At 37.2% G+C, this 24,737-nt stretch overlaps 2 protein-coding genes across 5 annotated transcripts; both read right to left on the bottom strand.

The window, feature by feature from the left end:
- Positions 1-769: 769 nt before the first annotated feature.
- On the bottom strand, positions 770-7,051 carry LOC103444150 (lipid phosphate phosphatase 2). 4 transcript variants are annotated; one of them, XM_008383066.4, is made up of 9 exons: positions 6,744-6,999; positions 4,867-4,959; positions 2,906-3,127; positions 2,697-2,784; positions 2,488-2,609; positions 2,282-2,372; positions 1,951-2,139; positions 1,812-1,871; positions 770-1,191 (listed from the first exon to the last, which is right to left on the bottom strand). In XM_008383066.4, exons 1-9 carry the CDS (start codon positions 6,804-6,806, stop codon positions 983-985), a joined length of 1,137 nt encoding a protein of 378 aa, XP_008381288.3. In that variant the 5' UTR covers positions 6,807-6,999; the 3' UTR covers positions 770-982. The 4 variants fall into 4 exon arrangements, with proteins under 4 accessions (XP_008381288.3, XP_008381289.3, XP_008381290.3 ...); XM_008383067.4 differs by having other exon boundaries at positions 2,488-2,597; XM_008383068.4 differs by lacking the exon at positions 4,867-4,959 and having other exon boundaries at positions 6,744-7,051.
- Positions 7,052-21,493: 14,442 nt separating this feature from the next.
- Positions 21,494-24,428, bottom strand: LOC103444149 (protein PLASTID MOVEMENT IMPAIRED 15). The gene is made up of 3 exons (XM_008383064.4): positions 24,208-24,428; positions 23,728-23,862; positions 21,494-23,502 (listed from the first exon to the last, which is right to left on the bottom strand). The coding sequence occupies exons 2-3, from the start codon at positions 23,854-23,856 to the stop codon at positions 21,766-21,768; spliced, it is 1,866 nt and encodes a 621-aa protein (XP_008381286.3). The 5' UTR covers positions 23,857-23,862; positions 24,208-24,428; the 3' UTR covers positions 21,494-21,765.
- Positions 24,429-24,737: the final 309 nt, after the last annotated feature.

The raw sequence follows: 24,737 nt of genomic DNA, 5'->3' as shown, positions 1-24,737 counted from the left end.
TCGAATGTTGTCGACGCAACATGTCCAGACATACTTAGCATGCATTGCATCAAACATTTAGTAAGCACAAAAGGGATTCGTATCAAACGTTCGAAGGATCCTCGAAAATACTTTCACATGTATATTTTCCGAACTCGGTTAGTCCTGGGACTTTCTTGGTCCCTATTTCCATCCGCACCTGCCGACACCCTCTTTCGTCCTCACCGCTGAGCTATTGCATCTCCTCATCACACCCCTTTCTCTTTCTTTCTTTTAAAGTTGACACCATTAGATTAGAAGGTTAAGTGTCTGGGACATGTGTCAAAATATTAGAATTGGCGTTTCTTTTTCTTTTCTTTTTTTCCAATTTTTTTCTTTTACAAATAACAGGTACATAACATTTGTAGCCTCCCCTTAACCCTAAAGTCTTACTAACAATTATCGCTATGTGAAGGCAAGTTTCTTAAGATTGGACCTAAAAAAATTATAACTTATTACAATGTGAAGTTTATTCTGATATATAAATGCCCCAAGTTGAGGCAAAAAAATTTTGACTAGATGAAGGTTAGTTTCGCTTAGAGAGGTTTTACTGTATTACATTATTCTTTGTTAATTTTCTCATTGAAGCAAAAACTTTTTTCCTTCAACGAGCAGAAAACAAGGACGATTCGAAACTCTCATGCCGGTAAGAAGCTTGTACTCTTTTTACTTATCATTAGATGCAATTTTCAGATAGATAACAACTGTTGAACTAAAAACTTATAATCCATTCATCATGCATGCGCAGGTGGAGCTTTAACTGGCGATATAAAATATAAACAGAATCCGTCAAGATTCGTAAAAACAAGCTTGGAAGCAAAGGCAGTGTTCCTGTCAGTTTGAATCGTGGTATTTCTCTACAAATATGTACACCGGCAGGAATAAGCTCCAAACGTCCGAGTAACCTTTGCATTCAAAACACACTTTTGAAGAGCTTGGAGGAAGAATCAACAAATGCACAAAACTATCTCCTTCCAGATTCTAAATCTTCCAATGCCGAACCAGAATCACGTGCTAATGTTAACCCCATACATCCATGGATGCTTGTTTCGTCTACCTGATTCCCAACCCGAGAATCTATGACCTGCACATTGCTCGCATTTACTGTGCTGGTAACCTGCGTCCCTGAACTTGACTCCTCCAACACCTGGAAGTAAGCATACGGGCCCCAACCTACAAATGGATGTATAGAAAATCAGATGCTATAAAAACACACCTTGAAAAATTACTAAAACAATTCGAAAGAAGGCCTATGTTCATTAGCACTGCTTCGATACATAACAGACAGGCATGCACCGCTTCAATACAAAGCAGACAGGCATGTCCGACCAAGGAAGAGCGAAACACTAATTCAGTGAAACAAGATCTATGTTAATTTGGTAGATACAAATGGAAATTCTCTTAAAACATCAAGCCAAATTAGAAAATTAACATGAAGAAATTGGACTGTTGATTCCAAATTACATACATTTACGTCACCCACTGTATTCTTTTACAAACTTCCACAAGCACAAGCGCGCACATATCAAAACATATGCCACAGAGAGATATTATGTGCAAAATATTTCACTAGTCGTAGAGGACACAAAAGGAGCACCGTCATTGATAAGCAAAGAAAAAGTAAGACCAGACCATTGCAATTACAATAAACCAAGTTAGTCAACAAAGAAGAAACACCACAAATATGATTCTACGAAAATGTAACTTAATGTCACAACACCAAAAAAGCAACATCTCTAGAAAATATTTCCCCATGACAAAAACAACCGTATAGAATTTGCTTGGTACCATACCTTGGGCATGATATGGGGGTGGAAAGAACTGCAAATAGCAAAATGTAGCAACCGTAAGCCCTGCAAAAATGATTCCCTGATTGTTACTTACAAATAAGGTTCAGCAAGTTGTTTAGTTACCATTCATTATGACACAAACCTAGAAGACCTCCAGCAAATACATCTTGCCAGTGGTGCCAGTAGTCATCGACTCGAGAAATTCCGACAAGTGATGCAACAAGTAGTGGAAAAATAACAATGCAAAGTTTTGCAACATGGCCTTTGCGATCAAATACTTGTATTTTTCCTGACAAATACAGAGAGAGAAATCCAAGACCAGCAAAGGACCCTGCATATTCAATCCAAATTTCCTCGATGTTAAAAAGTCTGCAACAGATTGAGGTAAATATAGTGCTTGTATGACATTACCGACGAAGTTGTTCACATGTAAATTATATTCAGTGAATACTGGACACTGCAGTGCTGCTTACATGAAGTATGGCCACTTGGAAAACTCTTGTGCCCCTCCTTTATAACACTCTTCACACCATTGCATACAACATTTCCCCATTCATCATACACCTGAGGAAAAACTAGTTATTAACTTCGACTTCCAATGGAATCATGTACGAATAATCGAAAAGAACACTGCCCTCGAATTACAATCTAAAATAACTGTGAATCAAGAATGCCGTACATCCTTCCCATCTGGAAAACAACGCCAAAAGAAGTCTGGTCGGGGTCGACCAACTGCATCTTTTATAGCAGCTGTAAGAACCCCTGTTATCAGGACAGAGAACAATAGACCTGCAGTAACAACTTTTAACCGTCAGGTTGTATTTCTTCAGTGAATGTCGTATATATTTAAATATTCTTCGTAAAATCAGTAGTCGGAAAACTGATCACCTAGTATGGCATGGTGAAGGTCATAGACATCTCTCCTGCGGAAATAGACAACAACAAAAATTGCAATGGGCAGTGCAACTGCATACATCTAAGCATCCAAGGAGAGGAGGCAAGAGAGGGGGGCATCACAAATCACATCAATTCAGAATTCAAGTAATGTATTTGTAAACATGATCTCATTAGATTAGAACAGAATGGTAACAACTTACAGGGACGGCCCAAACAGGTACTGTGTTAGTTTTCAAGGGATATTTAAGATCAGTCATCATGTCTTTTCCTACGAAGCGATAAAATGGATGAATCACATTAAGGATGACAACTATCAACCCAAGAAGCATCAGTATCACCCAATCATGCATGTGTGTCCTTGCAAGTGTCACTCCATGGGACCTTACGGTATGCGAACCAAGCTGAACTGCCTGCATTTTGTTCTGCTCATGAAAATAGACATCAATGTGTACTCCTTACAGTGCGTCGGCATAACAAAAAGACATCGATGGCCACAAAAAAAGAGAGAAGATTCCAAAGAAAATACTTTTTATCACATTTTATATAAAAGAACTACCAAATTCTTTTATCAGTTAACCAAATAGTAATAATAATACTAGATATGTCCAGTATAGACATGTTTTCACAAGATAACAGCATTGTGAGAAAAAATTGTAATAAGCTACGATAAAAGGTAAGTAAAAGAAAATAATTATAGGACCCACAATAAACACAATGAAAAGGACACCGATACAGAAGAGAGGACAAATCAAGACGGTAATTCTGTGTGCAATAAAGGTGAATGCTAATAAGGAATAACAGCCACAGGAAATAACCAAAACATTATGAATAACCAGTGAGTGAGCTGTGTTGCATTCGTTGGTAAATTCTTCAACAAAATGCAATTGTAACCCGCAATCATGACAAGCAATCTCTATGTAAGCTTAAAGCAATGACTATCCGTCAAGGTCTGTCAGAATCCAGAGACAGAAATACATGCACTGGATGCTTGTCTCATTAAATAGTATTGGCTGCTTTTGCTGATTTTACATCTTATAAATGCTTATGAAATTATAAGATCAATAACCAATACCAGACATGTGAAGGAAAAGTTATATTCAGCGTTGGATACAATTTATGTCAGATTATTGTTTTTTTTTTCTTTTTTTTTTTTTTGTCAAATGTCTGATTATTGTTTGGTTCAACTTTTCATGTGTGACAAGAAAAGTACCACCTTATGATTTGAAGAATTTTTTTTTTCATAAAAAAATTTCCGTATTGGACGCCTTAGATCGCAACACTTGTATCTAATCATTTTGTCAACCATTTGGATGTTCACAGAGAAATATTTACTTATTTTCTTTCTGTTACAAAATGTAAGTAAAGAAGAAATTTGGTTAACAAGCTATGGCTTTGTACCAGCCATACAGATCTGCATTAATTCAAAAAGTACAGATAAAAATGAGCATGCCCTTGTGTTTGAACATTTAGATGTATGAGACCCCCTATGTCTGTGCAAGAGCATTCTATTTACATCTGTCTGCATAAATGATGAGGTCCCAGCATTTCATTTGGTACATCAACGTTCATATAAATATTACTTTTGACACCAAATTGGAACACAGTGATGTTGAGGGACTACGGGGCCTATTATTTGAGCTGAGAGACCAAACTGTAACTCAAGATTCAGGGACCATTGATACAAACAAGAATACTTTTCTGTCAAATCGGTTGGCCAAAATGGCACATGCTAGATAGGTAGAAGGGTGAAAATCTAATTCTCTGATTTTTAGCTCTCTGCTATTGCTGATGATGTTCAGAGCAAGCAAAGGGGATTTCATCTAGAAATTGGGTATTTCTGAAAGGAAATTTTAGAAACTTAGGATATTTTTGAAATTTTACAATGGAAGGAATGGCTAAAACATATTGTTAAATTACTCCTTTACCCTTCCATATGACTAAAAACCAAGTTGACGGAACTGGTACTTCGGAATATGTCACAAACATCACTAACTATTGTTCAAACTGAAACTACAGGAATAAAAATGAAACTAGGATAGTACTACATGGACCAAAAGTATAATTTAGCCTTTACATATTAATGGACAAAACTCTAATTATATTAGCCTAAGATATAGGCCATGCTCATTTCTCCATGAATTCAGCAAAAGAAAAGAAATACCTCATCCTCCCTGTGTTCTATCAATGGTAAGTGAATGGGTGTGAACAAATCAGTATTAACCACAGAAATCTCCGGCTTCTTGCTTGACACACCCTAGATAACCCCAAAAAAAAAAAAAAAAAAAAAGAAATCAATCTTCAGGGGTTAAATTCACTAAGGGCACCAGTTACATTAGACTTAATCACAAATTCATAAGTTGTGTTTGTAACTCCACGCCAGTTGTATGTATACCATTAACTGGATTTGAACATTGTAGATTCTGGGCCTGAAGCTTTTATGGAATCAGCAGAGCAAAACTGCCATTAACCCTAACTACATATTAACTGTACACCTTGCTACAATATCCCTCTATCACCTAGACAAACACTATGAAACCTAAAAATGGATTCATTTATTAAGAATGTAAATGTTTGAATCATGTGTCATGTGTGACTTCGTTTGTGTGTTACTTTGTGTGTGACTTCGTTTGTGTGTGATGAGAGATACTAGCATTCAGAAAAAGAAAAGCATGTATTTGGTAACCCAGCAATAGAAAAAGTGACAAAGCATACAAGCTCACAATCTTTAGTTCAACCGAATCACCCAACATTTTATGATGCTCTATTGGTGGATGCACTTTAGGAAAACCAATCACCTATGTTGACCCAAACAATAAAACTATACAAAGTATTATATCTATGGTCCATATATCAGTATCTTTAGATCCTAAGCTTCTAAAATATTTATCTTCGACTAAAATTCCAATCAGTAACTGATCGTGCCAACACAGGGCACACCAAACGGTATACCAATATGTTTTCTTGCTGGAATCTAGTGTGCAATATCAGAGGCACAAAAAGTACTGCTCCAAAGGGTGAGGGGAAACGGAACAAAAATTTGATTAATAAGAAGTTCCTTTGAACAGCTGAAGGAGTGAGAAGACACGGCAAAAACAATCTTCTCAAGCATACACAAAGAACATAAGGAATGAGGATGCAGTTCACAACAACATTTAAGAAGCAGCTTCCCAGGCTTCGAAAATCCAATACACCAACCTTACATAAATAAACCTAACGTACAAGAGTTAGTAAATTTAGCCCCACAAAATGAGCTGGAGCAGTGAAAAAGTAAGGGCCCGTTTGGTATCCTTCTTGGATTCAGTTTTGTTTTGTTTTTGAAACGAATGAGTACTACGACTATGTATTTAGTTGCGTTCTTCATTTTTGAAAACCATAAATCATTTTCAAACTGAATACCAAACAACCCCTTAATGATTTTGGTCAGTGAATCTAGACTTTTGACTTCGAAGAAGATAGCGGGAGAGGTGAGGAAGAGATCCTAGTAAAAAACTAGTCCGACTATACAATCTTTTCCTTCTTTTCTTCTCCCTTTTCTGTTGAGTTTAAATGATAATTCTAATAGATTAAATCATTCTATCAGCCAACAATAAGTATCCATGATTGTCTCAGATCTAGGCTTAAACCCCATTTCATGTCAAGCAGTAATGATTCTCATGAACAAGAACAATTCAAGATTCTACAATTTTAGGAAAAAATCAAGTTTCTAATATCCAAAATTCTCAAGATTCTAAATTTCTTCAACTTTTGTCTCCAAAATCAACTTTTTTTCTTTTGCATCTATTAACAGTTATATAGTACAAAGATGGCACAAACCCATCACCTACATACATACAAGCATACATATACATATATAATTGCGGAAACTGAAGTATCACACAGTAACTTGAGGCAAAACAAGAAATCATCCAAAACGACAGTGAATTACAACAAAAAGGGCCAAAAACCACCTGGAATTTACCCACATGCTTCCGAAATATGCATCGGATATTACAAGCTTAAATCTAGTAAAATACACAGAAAGAAGAGAAACCCACTGACCTGAAAGACGACGCCTCTCAAGTTTTTGAGACGAGAAAGCAATCCAATATCCCACCAAGGCATTGTACCAAACTTAACCAAGAGCTTCGATCCAATACCAACTGTTTCTGGTTTCAGAATTTATTCGTGGAATGAAATGTGGAGGCGATAGCGACAGTGGCCGTGGCACTGTTGACTTAGACGGGGTGGGAAACTTCCTAATTTTGTCTACTCTCTAGAGTGGTTCATCTCAACAAAATTAAAAAACAAAATAACCAAGAAAAGCAAAAGGAGTTTTAATGAAAAGTTATTCTCCCAACTTTTTATTCACAAAAAAAAAAATATCTATTAACTTTATTTAATAAAAAATATTTAAACTTTAATTAAAAGAATTTTTTTTAATAACAAACAATATTATCTAAACTAAGTGGTTAGGGGAGTAAGTCAAACCTCACAATGGATTAGCAATATGTGATTCAAATTCGTCATTGACGAGAATCGAATATAAGACCTATTACTTACAAGTGAAGAATAACATCACTAAACCGTAGTACTTAGTAGCCAATGAAAAAAACTTAAACTTTGGGATGTGATATCCACACACCCTATTTTACTTCTCACACACCTTTTAAATTTTCGATCGTCGGATCAGATGAATTGAAGAAGATCAACATACAAAAATTATCAATAAGTGTGTAAGAAGTAAAATAGAGTATGTGGATAGCACATCCCCACACTTTAATGAAAAAAATTTAAATTTTAGTGGAAATGACAAAAAGTCCCATCACACACACTCTATTTCTCTAGAATTTGAATCACATCATTGTTAATCTATTGTGAGATTAAACTTGCCATCTCCCTCTCAGTGTAAATAATATCGTTTTTTCAAAATAAAAAATAATAATAATAAAAACTCTATTTCTCTCTCTCTCTCTCTCTCTCTCTCTCTCTCTCTCTCTCTCTCTCTCTCTCTCTCTCTCTCTCTCTCTCTCTCTCTCTCTCTCACTTATCCCCCATCAACTTTCACTCTCCTCATCCATTCACATCAACTTTCTCTTACCTGTCTCCTCCCTCTCCTTTCACCTCACCCCATTCTCTCATGTCACTCTTCTTTCACTCAATAAACAATATATTTTCTGTTGTATGCATAATTTATTGAACAATTATAGATGCCATATAGAGAGAAGGTGAGGCATAGAGAGAAGAATAGAGATGTGTAATTATGAGGTATGTGTTATTCCACCCCTATTGTGCCTTTATTTATAGTAGTAGGGAAGATTAATTCCTTACCCTTTAGGATTACAACATTTAATAGGTAATCTACTCCTAATAGGAATATCAAATACATTCCCATATCTACTAGGATTTACACAATCACATTCTTAACCTAATATGACTGCAACACTCCCTCTTAAGTGTGTAAATACTCAAGTTAATGGCGCATCAGGTCTTCAGTGATGAAGTAAGTATAGTTGATGAAATCTTCGACACAATGAGCAAATGCGAGTCTCAAATCAAATAAAGAATGCATAAAAAGTAAAACTCACAAAACCTCACTATGGTACAACCCAAGGTGCGAAAAAAAAAAACCTATAGTCTTAAGGGTATGATCAGCCCAGGATGGGTGCCTCATTAAAACCTAGTTAGGTAGCAAAAACCCTATGGGAAACATGCTCCTAATTGTAGGAAAAATGAGTACATTAAGATCAAATGAGTATACTTCTGGATACTCTCCCTGAGTTTGACATCACTTCCAAATGAGAACTACAAGCATTGCATATGAATAGTTAGGCATACCAATTCCTCGGACAAGCTTCTGGAAGGTTGACTTCGACAGTGATGTCATGTAGAGGTTGGCAAGGTTGTTTGGGATCGGCTTGCATGACTTCAATCTCATGATGCTTTGCTGACGTAGATGTAGGCGCAATATGTCTTGGTGTTGACTTCGTTGATGTATCATGGCTTGGTCGGGTGGATACATGCTGCATAATTTTCATGGATTGTTGTCGGGACTCAACGATGGATGAAAACACAGCAAGTATTTTGAATATGCTCAACAATAACTCCTAACCATGTCTCACTTGTCGCATAGTGAAGTAAGGTGAATCTTGGAACGATTTGAAGAATTTGCAACTAAGGTCATATCGTGGACCTCCAAGATATTGCAATATCCCTTAACAGTAAAGACATAACCATTTGGGGATTTTTCCTTGTACGGGTTTGATAAGCAACCAGCGTCAGCATAACAAACAAGGCAAGCATCATTTCGAGGATCAGAGGGGTTGGATCCGCTGAAATGTGTTGGGATTTGCCCTCGTAGTACCTTTAGGGTACGTTTTTAATACCAATTTAGTGGTTACGTGTAGGCGCGGTGCTGCATCTTTACCAATAGATCAACAACAAATGAGATGTCCTGTCTAAATACAATGAGCTAAGTACAACGAAGCACAAAATTGAACTTAGATATGGAATTTCGGATTCCATAACCTCTTCAAGGGTCTCATTTGTATATAACGTATGGACGATCATGGGTATACTTAAAGGTGACACATTCGGGGTGTAGTTTGACTGGTAAACCAAAATACCATCAAAACAATGTTTTGAACTTCAAGTCAAGGCATAAACGAGTTTTCCCAAGATCCTTCATCTCAAATTCCATCTTCATGTGCGAGGCAATTTTTTCAAGCTCTTCTGGAGTCTTAGTGAGATTCTTGTCAACGATATAAACTATAACTCTAGCAATTCGAAATAAGACTTCATTGTTTAACACACAAGGGTATAATTCATCCCTGACTAATCAAATAATCACTTAGACGGGTATACCACATCTGTCGGTTTGTAAGTGAATGCCTCAAACAAGTTAAGAATGTGTTCCATGGTTTGGAACTATTTGAACCAATCCATGTAATTCTTTGAGAACTTACATGTAAATCTCCATATCTATATCCTCATGGAGAAAACATTAACCACATTTCATAATGCTATTATCAATCACATGACTTTTAAGAAAAACCTTGTGCTGCAAGGCGTGCATCATATCGCATTATTTCATTCATCTCATAACGCTTCTTTTCTCATTTGTAACATAAGAGGGTTACCTTGGGCAGTGTAGGAACGACAGGTACAAACACACTTTGGTAAGGAATTTGACCTGGATTGTAATTTCGGTTGTCCAATCAGTTCTACGTTGTCACTAAATCAACGAAACACGGTTCGATATCGTCACTTTTAATTTATGTCGATAGCTACCATATAAGTGAAAACATCATCAATGATAATCTCATTTCAATTCCATTTAGCTTATCCAAACTAGTATATTAGACCAAAAACTTCAAGTCTTAGGAGTAATCCAGATTAATCTTATGAGATGGAAATGATTTGAGATATCGATCAAGTATGGATTCATTGTTGTGCCGTATCTTCCTCTTCTAGGGAAGTGAATCCTATGAACCAAGTGCTCTGTCATGGTTCAGGCCAAAACAGATTGATTGGCTATCCGCTGGTGTACCGAACAGTCAAACAGGGACGGCACACCTTCCAAGGATGTTGACTCGACGTCCGTTAAGTATGTCTATCCTTGCAGGCATGTTTGCAGCTGGTATATGATCTCGTCACTTTAGCTAGATCAGAGGAATGCGTCTGGAGCAACATTCTGAAAGCTAGAATTCATCGCACTAGCTTATCACACTTATGTGGTATGGGGATTGAAATGAGACATAGTAGGCAACGTCCACGCAAATTCACGCTGTTCTTCAGGAACGTTGACGTTATTATCTCCCCCTAACGGCGGGAAAACTGTCTCATTAAAGTGAACCCTGCAAATGAGTGGCAAAGAGATTGCGTGCAAGGGCTCAAAGAGAGCTAGTGTGAAGGATAATCATAATCGATAAAGATTCTCATCCTTCTTTAAGGACTCATATTGGTACGTTGCGACGGCGTAACTTGGCACATGGAATGCACACCCAAATGCGTAAATACGAAAAACATTAGGTCTGTACCTAGTAACAAACTGTAACGTAATATAGGTTAGGTGGCAATGGGCCTCAAGGCGGACCAACATAACTACGTACAAGATTGCATAGCCCTAGCAGAAACCGAAAACTTGGTATGTTTACCAAAATCCAGGCTATCATTTAAATTGCGCTTTATGATCTTTAGGCGAGGCTATTTGGGGTGAACATAGGAATTCAATGTTCAATTATAAACCCAAAATACATCCAATACTTTATCAAAAATCGTTGATATAAACTCTACATTATCTAGTCCCCCAGACCTTAAGGGATAATTAGGGTGGTGAGCCCTTAATCGGCGAAGAGGTTAAGCAGCAATGTGTGTGGACAAACATGAAACCAGTTTATCGATTCATCAACCAAAATCATAAGTATTTATATGGTCCACATTTTGGTTGGATTAGTCCACATATATTCCCTTGAACCCACTAAGAAAAAAGGTGATTTCGTATCTTTGCAAGAAATGATATAGAAAAATCAATTTCCCTAATGAGCAAGTTTGACAAAGTGTGCTTATAGGCACAAGATCCTTACTTCGGGTAAGGAGATGCGTCGTAGCAGCATTATTCGACCTAAATGTCCCAAAAAGTCGTGCCAAAACAAGTAAATTGCTCAATCACCAGGCACCAGGCCAGCAACATGTGGTGTATTCCCAGTTGTGAGACAACTCATTGGCCCTAAATCAAAGCTTCAAGCTCATTTTTGGAGGTGGTGCAAAGATAGTTCACTCTATTTTCTTTAGTGGTTTCATTTATAATCATTATCATCTCGAATATCCTTAAAAACTCAACGACATGGAGAATTTAAGGTCCCTTAAATGGTGATGCAGTACCATTCATACAACGAATAGCGTGCCAATGCTCTTAATCAGGTTGGATAGACCTGAAGTTGTTGTTAGATATGTGATTTAGGTGTAAAGTTAGTATGCGTAGTATTGCATTCATCCAGACAACTAACTTCCCCACATTCCTACCCAATCACATGTTTAATTGAATCAGTCACATGTATTAAGAAACATGATTCAATTAACTCATATTTGAGGACAATATCAATAAGATTATCCATAAGTAAAACATACACCAAACTTGAACCCAAGAACATGGAAAAATGTTCGCAAAGTAAATGGTTTTCTAAGGGGATTTGGCCAACAAGGCCATCCATGTCAAAATTATGCTCTTCCAACGGTGTTTGGTAGAGCAAATTTAGTGTCAAATATTGACTATTAGAATGGTACTCCTCAACAACATTGGTAGAGACACGAATAGGTGCATAACCAATGATCTATTCCATTGATACGGAAGTAGATTCTGCAGGGTTGAGGTTCAAGAATACTATCCCATATTCTTGAAGTTTTAGGTTTTAGGTGCCTAGGATCACGCTTCGAGCATGATGCCACCTTTTGGCAAGCCTTGATTTTACCATATGTTTATGGTAGTAATCAGATCTAAGAATTTGGTAAACTTCCGCTTTCTACACTGCTGCTCAGGGGCGAGTTAGAAATATGGAAGGACAAGAAAAGTATTCTCTAGTCAAAATTCGATCAGATTTATAAACTTCAGAATTGTACTCATTCATAGACGTAATCATGGTGTGCTTTACGCAATGTCTTTCATGATTAAACGGTTCATAAGAGCAAGCTAAAGAGCCATGGAATCCTCGTTCAGGAGGTATTTCTATTTGAAATGATTCAGGCATAAGTCTTCGAAGGAAGATCATGGCGCAGACTTATTCAGCTCTTCCATGCCATTGTTGGCTTCAATTGTGTCTCAGCTTCTTGATAGTCAAGTGGAGATTCACATCTTGTACCCACATATAAAATGGTTTCTATTAGACACGTCCAAATAAGGAAAATCGAACTTATGACGGTTCGACAATCCATTGAATTAGAGGGAACAAGATTGTGATTGGTGTTATGGGAATAAATCATTCATAAGCATCAAAGTTAGAACATTCGAGTTCTAAGACATGGTTTTCATGAAAAACGTCGGTTTTCATGGGTGCATTGTTTTATGAAAACTTCGGGTTTCAAAGACACTAAATTTGAAACTACAGGTTCAATTTAGTTTATCAATGTTTAGTTCATAAAAGAGAGGTACTCGCAAGAACACAGAATGCAATATGCTGATCTAAGTATAGTGGATTTGAGGTTCTTCGGAAACTCAAGTGTGAGAGCTTCGTTACTACGAAAGTATGTCAACGGTTCAAAGAAAAGAAATAAAATATTGAATCGTTAATGTCAAAAAGTGATCTTCAGGCCAATAATTTTAAATTCATGATCAGATTAATGGACTACATGTCACTTTTAATTAATTCAATAGATCGAGACCATTCGAGGTCGATCGTGGAAGCAAAATAATATTAAAATAATATTATTGGGTCGAAAATATAGCCCTAAAAATGTTTGGGGCTAGGTGAGAAAAAGAGCTCGTGAGTGGGCTATAGGCCACGAGTCCAATGAACAAAATAGGCCCAAGGTTATACGGGAATAAGAGGAACCCTAGTTGCAGTTGGGTTCTTGTTTAGGCCAAAAAAAGGGGTAGGGGCACGGGTCAAGGCCCAGCAACAGCTGCCCTGTGGGTTGAGGCATGGGAGCCCAGCATATGGCTGGCGGTATGCGGGAACCAAGCCCAATTATGTGGACTAACACCGGAGCAGGCTTCAAGCCTTGGTGCGCGCAAGACAAGAGCCCAGCAAGCATGACAACTTGCTGGCATGGGCCGAAAGTATAACATAGGCCCAAAAGGAAATATGTAGGCTTCCTTTATAAAGGTAGGCTCCGGGCCCGAGTCAAACCAACCAGGACTAAGGCCTAGGGTGTCCATATGCTCGCAGCAAAGCTGCTGCCAAGGTCCATCGCAATCGTTTCCCTTTTTTTTCAAAATCCCCTAGGGTTTAGGAAACCCTAAATTTGCTTCTAATTTCTTTCGATTCTTTGACTCACAAATTCCACATAGCATAATTGTGTATTGTATGAACATATATATATATATATTGACAAATATATGAACATATACAATATATATATATATATATATCGGAAGGTAAATATAAACATAGGGGGTTCTTGCATCATGGGGAATGTTTTCATGCTTCAAGGTCATTTCAAATATCTTACTTTATTTTAAGCGTACCTAATTGGCAGAAAACAACAAAAGCCTTTGACTTTGTAGAAGTTTCTTCTCTAAAAGCCGGAATCTCCAATGCATTGTATCACATTCAACACAGAAAAATTAAATTGAATCAATAACATGTAGATCAATTCAATAAAATAATTAATTAATCTTGAAAAAGATGATTAAAACATAATACTCCTCTGATTGAAGATCAAACTCTCTTGTTAGCGCAGCGTCAAGAGCGTGCTGATAACGTTTTGTAGACATAATTTACTGAACAATTATGGAGGTCATATAGAGAGAGAAGGTGTGGCATAGAGAGAATAAGAGAGATGTGTAATTGTGAGGTGTGTGTTATTCCACCCCATTATGCCTTTATTTAGAATAGTAGGGAAGGTTAATTCCTTAGCCTTTAGGATTACAATATTTAATAGGTAATCTACTCCTAATAGGAATATAAGATACATTCCTATATCTACTAGGATTTACACAATCACATTCCTAATCTAATAGGACTGCAACACTTTCAATTTTTTGTTTTATATTTTCAATTTTTTTAGAACAAACTAAGTAATAATATTCCAAAATAAAAAATGAAGATTGCTTATTGTATTACCCAAAAGGGTAAATTACATTTTACCCCCTCAGGTTTGGGGTCGATTTTAATTCCTTACAACATCTTCAAAACATTTCAATTTCATACATCCGTTAGAAAATTCGTTAAGTGATGACGTGGCAAATATGGGATCCACAATTGTGCTGACGTGGCTACCAAATTTATGCCACGTGGCAAAAAAATAATTTTATGTGCATTTAAAATATTATCTTCTTCCTTGAACCTTTCTCCTTCCCTACAACCCAAACACCCCATCCCACCTCACTCCCACCTCCCCTGTAACCCCCTACCCTACCTCCCTTGCAACCCCAAAACCCACCTGTCTCCTACCTCATCACCCCCATCTCATTTCTCCCTTCTCTCATCTGTAACCCCACCCACCCTTCAATTTGATGGGAACAGTGGTCTTTGTAGGAAGCCTCTAGGGTCGAAATGTAGTATCCCACATCGACGGGGTGAGGATTGGTCCATGGCCTTATATGTACATGCATCTCTCTTCCTAGCATGAAGCATTTTGGGTAGTGAGGTTCTCTTGCCCAAGAACAAATCTATGAGGGCGTGGCCCAAAGCGGACAATATCGTGCTACGGCGGAGTTGGGATGTGACAATTTGGTATCAAAGCTAGACTCATCATCCATTTGAATGTGCCAACGCGGACGTCGGTCTCCTTAAAGGGGTGGATTGTAATATCCTACATCGGTAGGATGAGGGTTGGTCCTTGGCCTTATATGTGCATGTCCCTCTCTTCCTAGCATGACGCGTTTTAGGTAATGAGGTTTTTTTGCCCAGGAACAAATCCATGAAGGCGTAGCCCAAAGCAGACAATATCGTGCTACCGCGGAGTCAGGATATGACACAAAATGTGTTAGATTGAGCAACAAAAGCCTCGACATTATAATCACTGTCGATACTGTTGGTGCTATCGGGTCTCTGATTTTGGGATTGGGCATTTGGTGGTGGTTTTTTGTCAGGGCGGGTCGGAAAAAGCAAAGCTTTAGTGATGGTGTTGGCGGTTGTGAAAAAAGTGAGGGTGGTTGGGTTGGATTTTTTGTCAGCAACACTGAATAGCCTGAAGAGAATGGTAGGTGCGATTACAGATGAGAGAAGGGAAAAAAATGGTGGGTGAGGGGTTGCGGGGGAGGTGGAGGTGGGCGTTAAGGGGGTTGTGGGCGAGGTGGGGGTGGGGTGGGATGGGGTGTTTGGGTTGCAGGGAAGCGGAAGGGCTTGGGGAAGAAGATGGGGTTTTTTATTTATTTTTAAATAGGATAAATTATTATAATATTTTAAATGCATAAAAAAATATTTCGCCACGTGGCACAAATCTGGCAGCCACGTCAGCATAAATATGGATCACATATTTACCATGTCATCATTTAACGGATTTTCTAACAAATGTATGAAATTGAAATAAAATGATAAGTAAAAATGTATGAAATTGAAATGTTTTAAAAATGTTGTAAGAAATTGAAATCAACCCCAAACCTGAGGGGGTAAAATGTAATTTACCCTATCCAAAATTGTGATTTAACTTTAGTTTGGACAAAATTTTAAGTTTGTGTCATGTCATATAACTATTTTTAGAAATGAACATTGATTATTTCTATAATTGAATACTGATTATTTTTAGAATTAAACACTAACTATTTCTGTAACTAAATATGGATACTACCACTATATCTTGAACATTGTACTATCATTATTTCTTAAACTAAACACCACTATTTCTTAAATTGAACTATTTTTTTAAACTATACATTGATTATTTCAATAACTAAACGCCGGTATTATCACTATTTCTTAAACTATATACTCGTACTATCACTATTTCTTAAATTGAAAGCTGACTATTTCTTAAATCCTCGTTAAAAGCCCACCTTGTTTATGCTTGGTTAGTTACATCCCACGTCGAAGCAGTGAAATGTGTTGGAATGTTCTTGATTCGATTGTATCCAAAAATCATTACATCCCAATTACAACATCCTTCTCGTGAATCATATCAAAAATTACACTTGCCACATCAATTAGACCACGAACATAACACATATGCACCAAAGCCTAGAAGAATTATGCTCTAAACAGATATATATATATATATGTGTGTGTGTGTGTGTGTGTGTGTGTGTGTGTAGCAAAAAAGCGAAAGGTAGGCTGATCTTATTAACAAAAGTGTCAAAAAGAAAGCTTTTAGGGAGGGTGAGCAAGTCTGAAAGGCCATATTACCCCTTGGCTCACACATAAGATTAAGAGGTTTTGGAAATGGAGTTTTACTTGGGAAGGTCCGTTTGTTATTCGCAAGTGCTAAGAAATGGGAATGGGTGTATCTCGGTCGTCGTTCTCAGAATCAGAAGCGGTCGACATTGTAAATGCTAGGGTTGAGAGGTGCACGCTCGGGAAGGGCGTGAACCTAGTCAGTCTACAAAGGCAACCTACCCAAGCTCGATCATTGGCGAGTTCAATGAATGGTGATTCTTGCCAACGCTAGTCTACGCCGGCGACGACCAATAACACAAAGTTCAGGAAAACTGTTTTAAATTGCAATTAAGTTACATTACAATGTAGCCAAGAAAAATACCAATATATGGGACAACCTGAGGGAAATCAATGGAGAATGTTGAGGATCTTTGGACGCAAATTCTTGATCATGGAAGAATGAGACATGGAAATTCAGTAGAATTTCACTTCAAGGAAAATAAAGAATGAAGATGGGTTTCTAGAGATTAGTTTATAGAGCCCCGAGAAACTAATCACAATCGTTGGAAAAGAGGTGCCAAACCTACAAGACCATGACACATGGCATCTCTGTCGATTTAATTTGAAAACATAAGGGATGTGAAGAGACGTTATGGTGCGCGAAGCCACACCTGCTTGCAATGCGTTAATATAGAGGTGCCTCGATTACTCTGCCAGCCTCATAGCCAAAGGCCTCAGGCACCCAAACGTCTCCTGATCACTACTCCGGAATAGGCACAGATAGGACATAGCTGAGCGATTGGCAGAATGATGAGTTAAACACACTCGAGACACTTTCTTTAACCGAGCACCATTTGAAGTGTCAACTGATCATTGCAACTCCATGCTCAAGAAGAAACCCTTGACCAAGGAGTTGGGGGACTTGTTAATGTTAGGTATTTTTAGGTCCAAATAATGATGCATGACAAGAAATAAGCCATGAAAAGCCCAAGGAAAAGTTGAAGCCCAAGGGGAATCAAGAACCCCAAGGTCTAAAGGGCTTAAAAAAAATACTCATGTGTGTTAAAGCCGACCATTTATGAGTTGAGGCCAACCAGGGTATGTGAAAACATTTCCAACTGCCAAGGACACGTGGGTAGGTTGACAATTTTATGACACAAGTCTCCAAGGATATGTTTACCTAGACATCAATCATACCATGTGGCAACACACAGTCAGTAGCAAAGACCTAGGATGGGACGTAAAGGTGGTCAGAACGGCACTCGAATATATGGGTTTGCATAACCAAGGCCAATTGAGACACCCAACCCACATCACTTTAAGCGTGCAATATCGACTGGATATATGTCACTTCACCCAGCCGAATGTCTAGCTGATAGGTAAATATAAGTCAGCAACCTAATCTACGTAGGTGGCGTATTAAATGCCAGGGAAGTGAAAAAAGGTGAACCTAAGGGTTATGAGTTCATTGAGGGCCTATATAAAAGGGTGAGAACCTCATATATTAAGGTTAAACGACTGAAATGAGATAGTTCATGTATTAGCCGAGCGTTATTTTTAGCCTTGAAATCAATATAATATGAGCAACACAATGGATATAACCCAATTTTGAAGGGGAGGGACCACTTAAATCTTTAAGTCCATTTCATTTTAGTCCATATCCCAAGCCCACCAAGGGTTTAATATTTTAATTTGTTAACCTACAAATTTTGAGCTTTAACACATGACATATTCCTATCTCAAAGGAAATATGTTATGGACTTGTTAGTAGAAACAGGGATGCTTGGTTGCACCTGTGGATACCCCCATCATCCAAAATCACCATATGCCTGTGTATTTTGATCAGGTTTTAACCAACAAAGATCATCACCAGAGGTTGTTTGGACAACTAATCTACTTATCTCATAACAAACTAGACATCACATATGCGGTGAGTTGTCTACCAATTTATGCACTCTCCGAGTGAGCTCACATGGTGGGGCTAATTGGATACTTCACTACTTGAAATTGGCACCAGGTAGAGGTATCATGTTTTCGAAGAATGTACACTTGAAGGTAGATGGTTATACTAATACGGATTGGGTAAAAAATATTACTGATAGACGATGTACTTCTAGATACTTTATGTTTGTGGGAGGCAACTTAATAACTTGGTAGAGTAAGAAATTGAAAGTGGTGGCTTTGTCAAGTGCAGAAGCAAAGTACAAAGGTATGACGAATGATTTGTGTGAGTTACTGTGGCTTCACAGGTTACTCATGAAACTTGGGTATTGACGAACGTCTGCAACAAACTTGTTTGTGAAACAAGGCTGCCATTCATATTTCTCATAATTTGTTCCAACATGATCGAATCAAACATGTTGAAGTGGATAGGCATTCATTAAGGAAAATTTAGACGCAAATATCATTCTCCATTTGTGGAATCAATAGATTAGTTGAATTTTAACGAAGGTAGTTTATAGTCAAGCATTCTACAACTCACTCGACTAGTGGGGCGCTAGCGACATCTATACACCAACTTGGAGATGAGTGTTGGAGTAAGTTGGCATTCTCGGTGTAATTAGTGGGATTTGTTTCCTAATTATTTCCTTGTAATTAGGATAGACTTTATTTTTATTCTTACCTTGTGGGTTAAAGTTGTATTATGGGTTAATTACACTAACACATCCTGAGGTTTTTTAGGTTTTCACAAAACCCCTTCAGGTTTGAAATATTACACAAACACTCCTTAAGGTTTTAATTTACTTTCACAAATATCCCATTGGTCTAAAATCTGTCTATAATTTACCCATATAATTAATTACTTAAAAAAATTAAAACATCTTATAAATAAATAAGAAAAATAAAATAAATTACCCATTAAGAATAAAATGAAAAAAATTGATAGAATCCTATGGGTTAATTACACTAACACCTCCTGAGGTTTTTTAGGTTTTCACAAAACCCCTTCAGTTTTGAAATATTACACAAAAACTCCTTAAGGTTTTAATTTACTTTCACAAATATCCCATTGGTCTAAAATCTGTCTATAAAAAGACAAATTTACCCATATAATTAATTACTTAACAAAATTAAAACATCTCATAAATAAATAAGAAAAGTAAAATAAATTACCCATTAAGAAAAAAATGAAAAAATTTGATAGAATCCCTCCATTATTTCTGAATGCGTTTTCTTGACTTCAAGTGGACAAACAAATTGTTCAATCTGTTTTCAATTATAAGAATTCTTATATGAGAATAAATAAGATATTGTTTAATAGCTTTAAGTTGTATCGAGAGATTAAACGGAGTAGAAGATGAAAAAAAAACCGATTTTCTTCACGAAAATGGAAGACATGACTGTTTAAATTCTCCCTACCACCTCCATGCATATTTTGCAACGCCATTAACGACATCGTCATGTCTTTCGTTTCGAAATTTGCTCATCATCATCACCATCTCTTTCGCTCTATTTATCTTAATTTCATACTTACCAGGAAATATTCTTGTCGACATCGTCATCTCTTCTTTCCAAAGCTTTGGGATTTTTCACCCAAGATGAAGATCGAGAGGGGTAATAAGAAGCAAAGGGAAGCGTTCGCGTTGTAAACATCCATCCACGGTTACCCCTCCAATCGAGCTTCATCTTCCATGGTGGATTTCAAGTAATTTTGGATCATTTTGATTTCTCTTTCAAACTTTCCGACGGTAGTCCCCTTGTGGATTTGTTGATTCTAGGGTTTTGGTATCCAATCCAAATCCAAAAAATAAAAAAGAAAAGTGTTGGAGAGGAAGGTATGCGGGCGTAGAAGACGACTTTAATTTCGTTTCCTGTTCATTGTTTTTTTTTTTTGGAACTTTTAAAAGTTTTTGGTACTGTTCATTTTAACGAAAAATCACATTTTTATATTAAAAAGTCAATCCTAGTATAATTTATTTTACTCTTTATTTTTTCCTTACCGTTAAAACTTAAAGTTTTCAAATCCTATTCATTAGTTTTTTTTTTTTAATGTTTTGTGTACTTTTTTATTTGATTTGTTATAAATAGATAAAAGTTAGTGAGATAACCTTTACCAAGAACAAGAGAGAAGCGGGTGCAAGATATTACACTATTTAGTTTCGTAACTATAACACAAAAAGATTGCAAGAAAAAGAGGAAGGGAGGGATGGTGATATTATTGCTTTCACTTTTTTTCTTTGCTGTGTATTGTAATCACATGCGGAAATGCTCTTTATATAAAGTCACATCCGTGAAAAAACAAAAAGTGAAGTGATTGCTCTTTTTTAAAACTTCACATAATAACAAACTACTGTGACCTTTTTTAAAGCTTCACATAATAACAAATACACTATTGTGTGCATTCATTCTCACAATTTTACAACATGATTTCCTTTTTAGTTAGATATAAAAGTTTTCTATTTTGTTAAGTAATTCATTATAAGGATACATTTGTCCTTTTATAGACATTTTTTGGCTAAAGAGGTATATGTGAAAGTGAATTAAAACCTAAAAGGGTGTAAGTGTAATGTTACAAATCTGAAAGGATTTTGTGAAAACAAAAAAAAAAAAAAAAAAAAAAAACCTAAGGGGAATGTTAGTGTAATCAACCCGTTGAATTGATATATCTTGCCTCCTAACTGAGAAGAACACATTGAAGACTTGTACAACCCAAATTTAGCATGAAGGTGCAATCACATCTTGCACAATGCCAAGCTAAGAACAGGTCGGGAAAGGGGATTGGACGTTTCGAACCACCCTGCAATCGAAAGCTGCGATACCATGTTAAACAACCATTGGACTCGAAAAAATTTCGCTCTTACGAAAGGGAACCAAAATGTATACCAAAAAACATGTTTCAAATTGAGATGCAAAAACAAACGGCTCTCTGTTCTGTTTATTGATACGAAAACATTCCAAAATACAATTACAGACATGAATGTTCCACACGCTCAGCGCAATAGCTATTACACACTTGACCAGAGTTCCATGTTTTTTGGTAAATGAAAAGCTTAAGGAGCATCACTTATTTGAGAAAAAGCAAAGCTACAAGCTCCCATGGCGAAAAATACGGCGGTGCGATTTATTTATGTGGTGGACTGGATTCACTTTGCCAAATTAAGATGCAGTAAACTTCAAACAGCTCGCTCATCTTTGGCAGTTTTCTTACCACTGAATAACTTGGTCAGATTAGGCATTACATGCTTTTTCTTCTGAATGGGGAAATTGTTCCGCGCTCCTGGAGAAGCAGATTTTCTATGCCTAACCCGCCTGTATGGAGTCTGGTATCCATTACTTCTGATAGACTTTCTAGGCGTGGCTTGTTGCCGGCTTCCAGATACTACAATTCTCTCCCGTTTTTGTCCCCAATTCTGTACTTGTTGCTCTTCGTCCACTCTCATCTCATTGAGATCCCTCAGAGTTAAGTCTATCCTAATCAGTATTTCCTTCTCACTGGCCTTTAGTGCTTCAACCCATGCCTGAGCTGCTGCTACCTTCTTATCAGCAATTTCTTCAGCTGCGACCGCACGTCCAGTCAGGTACTCGTGTTCAAACTTGGATATGGTAATTGAAGAACTACTCTGTGACTCAAAAGCTCTAGCTCTTATGGTATTCTCGATGAGACTTTTGAGGTTTTCAAGCGCTACAGCTTCGGATGATTTGACTGTTTCAAGCTCTTGCATTGCAGCCTGTAGTTTTTCCTCAGTTGATTCTATCTCATATTCCATTTTCAGAATTTCGGACTTGATGCTTGCAGTCTCTTCGCAGACAAGCTCCTTTTCTTTCTTTGCAGCTTCTGCTTCGGTCTTGAGCTTGTCGAGAGTGAGAGAGAGATTGGACACAATTGATTTTGCTTTCTCTTCAGATGCAGAGACAGCTTCCAACTTGGCTTTTGCTCTGAGAAGCTTTGAGTTGAGATTTTGAATGCTTAAATCCGATTTCTCTTCTGTCTTCCTTAACCGAGCTGTCTTGTCTGTTAAATGCTTGAGCTCATTTCTTATAACATCCATGGAGGCCATGTACTGAAAACCTTCTTCTTTTACTGCAGCCAATTCTGTCTTTGCCGCCTCTAGTTCTTCGGTAACTGACTGTAACAGCGCCGAGCCTTCCAAGTCCTTCTCTTTCCGAAAACTAGGTTCTGAACGAGTTAAGCTGTCAATCCTTTGAATCCTTTTGTCCGTTTCTTTAACTAGCTTTAGTTCATTCTGTAACACATCCACATCAGAGATTGTAACAGCTAATTTGGTTTCGAGCTCTTTCGAGTAATCAGCCTCTTCAACGATATCTTTCATTTTCTTCCTGGTCTCGTCTACTGCAAACGAGAATTCAATGGCTTCCTTTTCTCTCTCAGCTTCTATATCTCCAAATTCTCTTGCAGCTTCAATCCGGGCCAACTCAGCTAGCACTTGCTCTTCATTTGCTTCCTCAATCTCGTTCCTGATTGCTTCCACTGAGCTTGTATAAAACAACATATTTGCATTTGCAGCCTCTGTCTGCTTCTCTGCCCGCGATTTCTCTTCTAAAACCGATGCCATATCAAGCTTGAGCATGCTTAGCTCCTGTCTCACAAGTTCCAATTCTCTCATCACTTCTGTATATTTTTTATTGTCCACGTCCCCAATAGCCAATACCTGATCTTCACGCCTGCCCACAGGCCTTCGCGGTTTCTTTAGCACTTCAATCTCTCGTGTATGTAATTTTGCCTTGGAGTTTGTTTCCTCAATTACAGAAGAGAGATCTTTAGCTCTCTTCATGGCATCAAGCATCTCAGATTGCGCTTGTGCTCTTAAGGCATCTGCATCCACTCTGTTTTCTTTGAACCGACCTATTTCCCTGCGTGCCATATGGAGTTCTCTCGCTATTGCAGAAGACTTCACATGAAATTTGTAGACAGACAGAGAGAGAGAGAGATCAGAAGCAATGCAGATGGTTTTTTGCTACGTAGTGAATAAAACTAAAATTATGAACTGGGATTTTCCATAGTTCCAAGAGTTGGTTGAAAACCTTCAACTCTTGCACTTGAGGTCCTGAGCTCGATTCTCTCTCTTCACAACATCGCTTGTATAAAAATTAAAAAAATTCGGGGTTATATATACCTCGGAGATATCTATCTGGGGTTTGGTGAGTGAAGGACCAGGAGGAGTGGCTTCAAGAATCCTATCTTCTCCATATAGACTGTTGGCTTTTCTAAATCTTCTTCTGTTTTCAGACTCTCCTCTACTCATATTAACCTGTTTACCACTCAAATCATCAAGCACCACAATTTCTGTAAATTTCTTCAAAAATCCAAACAACTTTATTCTTCAATTTTGAATAAAAATTCTAAGAAAAAACTAGAATATAATTAAACCACCTTCATCAAATGCAAGAATTTCAACTGAAACAAATGCAAGAAATTCTACAACTACTTATAAATACATGCAAGGTCCGTTCTTTTCCCGACGTGAGATTCTGACCCTCAACAAAATGCAAGCAATTTCAGCAACTTAACAATCTTCATAACATATATCTATATGTAGATATCTCTTCAATTCTTAAAGACAGAAAGCTATGAGATTGAAAATTAAAAAACTTACAAATAATTGAGGTGGAGTTGGAAGGCAGAGAGAGAGAGAGAAAAAACTTTGTTTTTGTCAGACAGTTTTAATTTATTCATTCCAATTTAAAGAGGGAAGAAATATAAAAGAGGAAGGAGTGGCTTCGGTTCTGTCCTCAATTCTACTCCTCATGCTTAAGCTGATATTGGAACTACCGCCATCTGCCAGCCATCTCTTTATTCTTTTCTTCCCGCATTTTAAATGTCCTTTTCAAATATTGTTCTAATTAAAACTGAAATAAGACTATAAAATATGTTTACGTCGGATTTTAAAATTATACATATTATATGAAACTTAGGAAAAAATTAATAACAAACCAGATGTAAGATTGACTATTTTTTTTTCCTTCAGAAATGATATTGAGAGGCAGGAATTGAAATTAGGATCTCGAGTGCATAAATGAAGGCTCTAAACCAACTGAATTACAAGTTTCTTTGAGTGTTAAACATAAAATTCTAAAATGGCTAGTTCAATTAAACAAAACTTTTAGTGTTTTTGTGAGGAGAAAT

This window comes from Malus domestica, chromosome 09 (assembly GCF_042453785.1).
Source record: "Malus domestica chromosome 09, GDT2T_hap1".
In the NCBI taxonomy this organism is placed as follows: Eukaryota; Viridiplantae; Streptophyta; class Magnoliopsida; order Rosales; family Rosaceae; genus Malus; species Malus domestica.
The sequence above is the reverse complement of the archived record's forward strand: the minus strand, read 5'-3'. Positions and strand labels throughout refer to the sequence as shown.

Excerpts from the sequence above, each read along its gene's own strand:
- LOC103444150 (XM_008383066.4), bottom strand. The coding sequence starts at position 6,806 with ATGCCTTGGTGGGATATTGGATTGCTTTCTCGTCTCAAAAACTTGAGA. Across the intron at positions 4,960-6,743 it reads TGAGAGGCGTCGTCTTTCAG|GGTGTGTCAAGCAAGAAGCC; the intron begins GTCAGTGGGTTT and ends GGGGTTATCTAG. Across the intron at positions 2,610-2,696 it reads CCTTCACCATGCCATACTAG|TTGTTACTGCAGGTCTATTG; the intron begins GTGATCAGTTTT and ends GACGGTTAAAAG.
- LOC103444149 (XM_008383064.4), bottom strand. The coding sequence starts at position 23,856 with ATGAGTAGAGGAGAGTCTGAAAACAGAAGAAGATTTAGAAAAGCCAAC. Across the intron at positions 23,503-23,727 it reads CCCAGATAGATATCTCCGAG|TCTTCTGCAATAGCGAGAGA; the intron begins GTATATATAACC and ends TTTCATGTGAAG.